Source organism: Tupaia chinensis, unplaced genomic scaffold (genome assembly GCF_000334495.1).
Source record: "Tupaia chinensis unplaced genomic scaffold, TupChi_1.0 Scaffold000235_1, whole genome shotgun sequence".
NCBI classification, from domain to species: Eukaryota; Metazoa; Chordata; class Mammalia; order Scandentia; family Tupaiidae; genus Tupaia; species Tupaia belangeri.
The window spans coordinates 3729556-3737259 of record NW_006159713.1 but is presented as its reverse complement, the minus strand read 5'-3'; the positions used below and the strand labels follow the sequence as shown (position 1 = coordinate 3737259).

General features: G+C 52.8%; 1 protein-coding gene across 1 annotated transcript in view; it reads right to left on the bottom strand.

Moving 5' to 3' along the window:
* Positions 1–2515: 2515 nt before the first annotated feature.
* GNAO1 (G protein subunit alpha o1) overlaps positions 2516–7704 on the bottom strand; it is a 195390-nt gene continuing 190201 nt past the window's right edge. The window contains exons 8-10 of the mRNA XM_006148389.3: positions 7483–7636; positions 3681–3896; positions 2516–2720 (exon numbers count right to left, since the gene is read on the bottom strand). Coding sequence (XP_006148451.1) covers positions 3709–3896; positions 7483–7636 — 342 coding nt within the window. The 3' untranslated portion in view covers positions 2516–2720; positions 3681–3708. The remainder of the gene's footprint in view (positions 2721–3680; positions 3897–7482; positions 7637–7704) is intronic.

Here is a 7704-nt window from a genome sequence, read left to right as displayed (position 1 = left end):
GCACATGCGCCAGCCACCAGGTCTGGGACTTGAACAGCGTTCGACTACATGGGAGTCCAGCGACATAGCCATTACACTAACTGCTGGTCTCCCGCTGGTTAGTTTTGTCTATAAGACTCATGGGGAAGTTGGGAAATAACTCTTATTAGAATATGGCACATTTTTGGAGAAATTCAGATACAACCATGTGTAGAAAATGTCATGGTTTCTTTCAGCCTCCCATCTGAATCTTGGTTTGTTCCCTGAGCCTAGTGTTACGAAGTCAAGTTGCAAGCCTTTCCTTCAAGAGGTTGTATGTCCCCCTCTACAGATAACTAGTCAGGGTGAGGGGAGCTGGTGGGGAAAGCACTGAATGAGAGGCCTGGCCTAGGAGAGGATTAAGAGGTGTCCAGATTGACTGGGTATTTATGACAGCATGCCTGTTGGTGTTCCACAGTCTGTGAAACTGTCAATACCTCTACCTCCACTAGATTCAGAAGACCACTGGAACTTGCCAGGGAGGAGCTTTCCTGGGCAGCGAGTCCCCATTTGTTAGGGCGCGGAGAGGATTCCAGTGCAGTGATATCTCAAGCTGCTCCTGCCTCCCCCAGGACGGCATGAGGCTGCCCTCAACTGCACTTGGCTGAGAAGCAGCATGTGGTCCTGATGCGGGAATTTCAGTGGGCTGCTGTTCCCCCTGGGGCTCAGTCTCAGCCAGTTCGTAGAGTAAAAATGTGGCAGTCTGGGGAGAGGCAGCGGGGCCTACAGCCTGAAGGAGACAGGAGTCAGACTATGCCAGGCTGTGCTGCCCTGTTCCTCTGGGTGTGTAGCCTGCCAGGGGCTTCCTGGCATCCAGGTGCAGTGGGAGAGGTGAGGGTGACTGAGGGAAATGTCCTGGCCAGTCTGCGTTTGTCCTTGGCACAGTGTAGACACGGGTGCAGAGGGCCAAAGCAATTTAGCCTCACTCTTAAGACCACCGTTCTCTGTTGGGACCATTGGTCACAGAATAAATGGGATCTGGTGTTAGCAAATTTGGGAGTACCTGCCCTCCATTGCTCCTCTTTCTAATCCTCAGTTCCACTCCACCCTCAGAAAGCAGCCAAACCAGCCCAGAGGGAGGAGGAGCTAGGAGCCAGCAGAAGGCGCTTTCCTGTCCTCCTTCCCCAGAGACTGGGCACCTGTTCTGCCAACTGCACGCTGAGCTGGATCCCAAGGACAGCACCAAGGGGGACGTGGAGATGGCCCTGCAGGGGATTCCTCGCACACCAGCCTCCGAGGGTGTGTGACCGAGTCAAGTCCCTCCTTCCCTTTCCTGTCAGGATGAAGCCCACCCCAAAGAACCGAAGTCTGGAAGGCAGAGGGTGAGAGACTCAGGAATACAGACAAACATTCTCTTTATTGAGCTACACATGAATTTTTCCATTAGTCAGAGAAGTAGACTGGCAGTGTGTAAGATATCACAGAAACCTCACCGATTGGGAATAGAAAGGCTTAGAAAGACCCGTGGGCTTTTTTTTTTTTTCTTTTTTACTTTTTTTTTCAAGTTTTTTTTTTCTGTATTTTAAATTTTTTTATGTGTTTTGTCTTTTTGCCTCCTCTTTATTTGAAATGGCTGTGAACTGGTCTTCTTCAGCAAATATTAAGTCTTAAAAGTGAAACCGTGAAGAGGTTCGGGGTTTGGATACTAGTCAAAATAGAAATGACAGGACTGATCATGAAAACTGTGGCTTTAATGTAAACACTACATTCCATCTTTTTTAAATTTTTTTTGTGTTTTTTTTTCCATCTGTGGTATTTAAAAATTTTTTTTTTTTTGTTCTTTTTATCTGCAGCACAAACATCCCCACATGAGAAAGAGCGAACACAGGTCACTGAAACAAAGAGGGAGCATACACACGAGAGGAGCATCCACCGGAAAGACCGAGAGTCTAAAATGTCAAAGGAAAAAAACCACAACCCCATTTCCCAAAGACTATGAGAGCTGATCTGGTATGTAAGACGTAGGACTTGTCGGGACAGAAAGAAAAAACAAAGCTAAAGTAAAATAAAATAAAATAATAAAAAAAAAAACGAACAAAGGAGATTTGTAGAAAGGGGGCTGGGGGGTTGTTTTCTAGAGGGCACTATTTCTAGATATGGCAGGGATCTTTTTGGCAGCTACTGGCCAGTGAGAGCTGTGCTTTTTCTATACAAACCTGGAGTGAGTGAGTGGCCGGGGTGGCTTAGGACTAGGGAGACCAGAGCTGCTGTTGCTCGGTGGTGTCCGCGGCGCCTGTGTGGCTGACAGGCAGTGGGTTTGCAGCGGCCCATGGCCTCCTGGAAAGCCCGGCCGGAGCACACTCTTGCTAACCAGCGCACAGCCCAGCACGTCCACAGGTGCACTGGGGCTGCACTGCAGGGTGGGCTGGGGAGGGCGTGGGTGCAGGTGTGTATGTTTCTTGATTTCAAAACAGAAAGAAAGAAATATGGATGAAATGGTGAGTTTTCCTTTTTCTTCATTTTTTTTTTAAAGCTACAAAGCACATGAGAAATGTTCTTTTTTTTTTTCCTTTCAAATTCTAAATGTAAAGACTCAACTAAAACCAGATTCTACAGCATTCTACAGAAATACACAGCCGTCAGTCACTCTGGGGTCGTAGGTTAGACAGGGGCTTGATACAGATCGGCTGTGTGTCTTACAAAGGCCAAAAGGTCATGCTACCAGGAGATCAACGTCAACAGCAAAGAGTCCGTGAAGCAGTCTGTAGAGAGAGAGATAAGGGGTCCAGTCTGACCATTTTCCTTGATTTTAAAAACCAACCAACCAACCAACCGAAACCCTACAACATTGTCACTAACGTGAGGTGTGCTATGATGGGCCAGCGAACCCAGGCGAGGCCCAGCCTGGGCGCCCTGGGAAGCCTCACCCACAGGACCCCGGTCAGGTCCACAAGTCCGGCCCTCCCCATGGCCGTACCCGTGCCCTTCTCTCCCTTCTCCCCATCTGCCCTCTTGGAGGGGACTGGCACCAGCTCTGAGGTGAGTTGTGCCATGGCTTGCACAGCCCTTCCCTCAGCTGCTTGTAGGAAGCAGACCGAGCCTCCCTGTGCTTCTTGCCTGGGTGACATGGACAGAGAAAACTCAGGAGGCTGGGTTGGCCAGAGCAATGGTTCTTCTAAATCCTTGAAATTAACAGCCACCACCACCACCACCACCACTTACATTTTTCTGCTGTTTGGGGTTAGGGCAGGGAGCTATTTAGGGCGTTGACCATTTCTTACAAAGGTTTTGGAATTTCCTCAAGAGCAGGACAGACAGCTTCAGTGGGAGGAGGGCAGACAAGCAGGCTGCACGAGGCCAGACCTCTGCCCAGCCCCTGCTCACAGAAATGGGTCTTCTGGAGTAAAACCTGGGGCTGTCCTGAAAGGATAGACTCCCAAACCAGGCTCCCGTCATGATGTGTGTGTGAGTGTTGGTGTGAGTGTGTGCACACACGTGTGTGTATGCTCACATGTTGGCCCAGGAAAACCTTGATGAGTTATGGGATAGTGGTCAGTTCTGTCCACGTTTCTTTCTAGTACAAACTAAAAAGATTTCTTAAATATATATTTTATATATATATAAGGTTTCATTATGCCTCTTTAAAGTTTATTTACCATCCTGCATCTGTGTGTGTGTGTGTGTGTGTGCGCAAGCTTTTCTGTGAGTGCTGGAATCATTACCAAATAGGTTGCTATACAGGACAAGAGGTCAGTACAAGCCGCAGCCCCGGAGGTTGTTGGCAATGATGATGTCGGTGACGGCGTCGAATACCACCTGGATATTATTCGTGTCTGTGGCACAAGTCATGTGACAATAAATTTCTTTGTTGGGTGAGCGGTTTTTGCTTTCAAATTGTGCTTGGATGTAGGCGGCTGCATCTTCGTAGGTATTGGGGCCTGTAAGGAGACACAGGACAGGGGAGAGGCCTGTGAGAGCTGGGGATGGACGGGCTGGGGGCCTGAAGGGAACAGCAGGAACTACTGGCGACTCCCTCTCCAAGGCGTAGCAGCATCTTTTTTTGTTAAGAAAGAGATTTTTGCTATTGGGCACATGTGCTTGCTAGAGAGACAGAGAGAGAGACAGAAAGCGAGAAATAACCCCCTGGGGGGGGGACCATGCCACAATCCCCTCTCTTCCACTCTCCTCTCGGGATCTTGGGCACCCATGCACACACTCCTGACATGAGTTTGAAGCTGCGGGACTTGAACTGCAGTCAACTATGTGGGAGTTCAGCAATGCAACCATTATGCCATCTGCTGGTCCTGGTGTAGCAGCACCTTAAGTTAGGAACTACGGAAGGCTTAGCACCTGCCTGATTTTTACCCTGTTTCCACTATGGATCTACCTAGAAGCCCAGGGAGGACATAACCCAGAGAACCCCTTTTGTTTTCTTTTTTTCTTTTTTGGTCATAGGGCACATGTACTTACCAGAGAGAGACAGAGAGAGGGAAAGTGAGAAATCACCCCACCCCCAGGGTAAGGCCACATCAGAATCCCTTCTTCATGCTCCTTTTGGGATTTTGGGCACGCACACATGCACACACATGTACCCAGCATGATTTTCAAGCTGCCGGGCCTGGGATTTGAACCATGGTTGACCATGTGGGAATCCAGCATCTTAACCACCATGCCACCTGCTGACCATTCTTTTCTTCCTAGATGAGCAAACCAAGACACTTCCCCCTGGTCTAAACTAACCCTGCTGATTCGAATAAACCCAGAACATAGAGACTGAGGGGGAGCTGCCCAGCGCTTTCCTCGGTGGCTTCTTCTAATGAGAGATCCCTTGGTGGCACTGGGCACATCTCTAAGCAGGCTCAGTTCTTGGTGAGTGGCCAGGACGTGAGGACACTGATATCTCCAAGGTAGGAAGTTTTAAGGGGATATCATGTATGATGCTGTCTAAGCCCCCCAACTCCCCACTCTCCACCAACTGGGTGTCCTCTTGATCCTGCTGGGCTGGGTCGGGAGAAGGGGCCACATCTCCCCTTTTCTGAAGATGACAGTCCTCTAGCAAGCTGTGAGCCCAGCGCCTGTGGCTCTGCCCTGTGGACAGGTTTCACTGAAGCCCCAGAAAATATGGACCAACCCAGAAGTGCAGAAAAGCTGAACACAGGAGGATGCCCCATCTCCTCTGGTGCTACTAGAATCTGGCCTGGCACAGAAACCACATAATGTTACTTTGTGGTGCAGGTTGATCCTCCCCAGCCTCACCCTGCCCTGCTTCATTCATTCTCCCGCTGTGGGCCAAGCCGTGAGCCACATGGTGGCACAGCCTTGGGCCTCCTGAGGGCTTCTGCAGCAAGAACTTCCCTCCTTTAAGGACAATCAGAAGGTGACTCCAGCCCTGACCCCAGGTCAGAGATAAGCATGTGTAAGGCGTAAGGGTTGGGGACATCTCTGAGGTGGGGACAGCACAGAGGCTAGCTCTGGGCAGCATGGCAGGGGCCGAGCATTGTCCTAGACCCACTGTGGTAGAGCGGAAGTGCACTGCAGGTCTGAGCCCGCGGCAGACCTGGCACGGACTAGACACAACAGCAGACATAGGCCCTGGCGCGGAGCCTGCTGCCCGAGATGCAGGCAGGCACAGGCTGTGGCAGGCAATGCCCGTGAACACCCCCTCCAGATGGTGGGGACACCCTCCTGCGCCTTCACAGCCTGCTGAGTCCCCCGTCCTTGTGCAGTCTCTCAGCCACCTGGCACGCATCAGCCACACTGTCCCTAGACAGCCTCTGCCTTCGACTCCCACAGGCCTGCACCCATGGGGCCATTTGTCAGCCATCAAGTTTGAACTCAAACTGGATCCCTCTGGGGGCCCTGGGGAACTCTGGTGTTTTTTTTTTCCCAGTTCAAACTGACTTTCACTGAGGACCTCCTGGGAGCACCCCGTGCCCATCCTACTCAGCAGTGAGGCTGGCCACTCAGGCCATCCCAACTTGGGCTGTAGTGGGACACTGGGTAAGGAAGAGCCCTGGGTTTGAGCCTGCACCTGAGGTAGCGATGGCCTGAGAAGGCCTCCCAGGGCTTGTGGTCCTGTCACCACAACTGTAAAGACCGAGAAGGCCTCCGCTGAGGCAGGAGAGGCTGGGCTGCAGCCCGGCTCTGCCTGGGGCAGAGCCCTCGACCCTGGGGCAGGCCGGACTGGGCTTTGGGGACCATCCCGCATCCGCGGTCATTTACTCCACCCTGCAGAAGGTGCCCCCTCAGTGGTCAGTTCCCCTTCCCCTTGGTTTCCATTCTCTGCATGAGAACTAAGGACAGCCATGTCCGGTAGTTACGCAGACCTGACACCAGGTGCCCACCAAGCCCAGGTGATGGAGTCGCTTGCCCAGAGTTGTAGGGACTCTGCTCCAGGGGCTACAGGAGCTGTCTGCCATGTGGACTCTGCTCTGGACCTCCTGGGCCTGGGGGCCTGGAGGGCAGAGCACAGTCCCCACCTCCGACTGCAGGCACCCTGGATGGGCAGGCCCTTGGAAACTCACAAGCAGCGCGGAGCACCCGAGCAGGCAAACGGGCCGTCTCCACTCTCCTCTCGGTAGTGGGTCGGGTGGAGGGCCAGCATGTCTGCCTGGAACTTGGGGGCCCTCTGGCTGGGTTTAGGGGCATCTGTAGCCCTGGGACCTGAGCCGACACCCATAGTCTCACTCCATGGCTGCGTCACTTGTGCCCTTAGCTGGAGGGATGGCAGGACACGACTTCTTCCACTGCAGGCTGTGCCCCCCTGCTGTCCTCAGCCAACTCCACTCTAGGGACTCCTAGAAGTTTCCTAGTCCCCAAAGCTCTGCTTCTGGCCTCTAGTAGCAGCCTCCTTCCCTCATCCACCCACTCGGGAGGAGCGGCATTGTGGGGAGCCTGTGGTACATTCCCCCCAGAGTTAGATAAGAAAAAAAAAAAAAGCCCCAGAGAAGGCAGAGGGAGGCTTGCAGATAGTTGGAGTGGTTTGATTTTGGGAAAAGACCAGGCTCGGAGGGAGAGAGAGAGAGAGCAGGTCTGATGGGTGGGATGGCCGGCCGCACACAGGTCAGTAGCCCTGTAGCAAAGCAGGTAGCAGGGACCCAGGGGAGGCTGCAGCCCAGACCCCACTCCCAGGCCATGCATCCATCTTTTCTAATTCATGCAAAGGTGCTTTGTGGCCCAGCAGCAGCCTACATGGGGAATAGAGGGAGGCCACTGGTGAGACGGGAGACTCTCTTGCTAGGTCTTGAGACCTCTCCTACAGGGTGACCGGGAGAAAAGGGGAACGGGAAGCCTGTGGTCCTGTCCTGCCCCTGGTTCCTGCCATGTCACTCCTGAGTCACTTGGTCACAACACTGAGGCTCAGGAGGGCCATTTCCCACCACACTCGGGGTCGTCCTGGTCGTGCCCCAGCACACCGCTGCACCCCTGCCAGGCTCTTGCAGTTGCTGGACCGCTCACTCCCTGAGGCCCAGGTTCCTCGCAAGGACGAGGCTGTCCCCTGCATGGGGCTGCCGTGAAACCCACCTGTGTATTCAGGGAAGCAGATGGTCAGAGGTGACTTCTTGATCTTCTCACCAAAGAGATCTTTCTTGTTGAGGAAGAGAATGATGGAGGTATCGATGAAGAACTTGTTGTTACAGATGGAGTCGAAGAGCATTAGGGACTCGTGCATGCGGTTCTGCAGCCCCAGGCAGGGAGTAAGAGAGAGCAAGACAGACAGCGAGAGGGAGAGACATGGAGACAGGG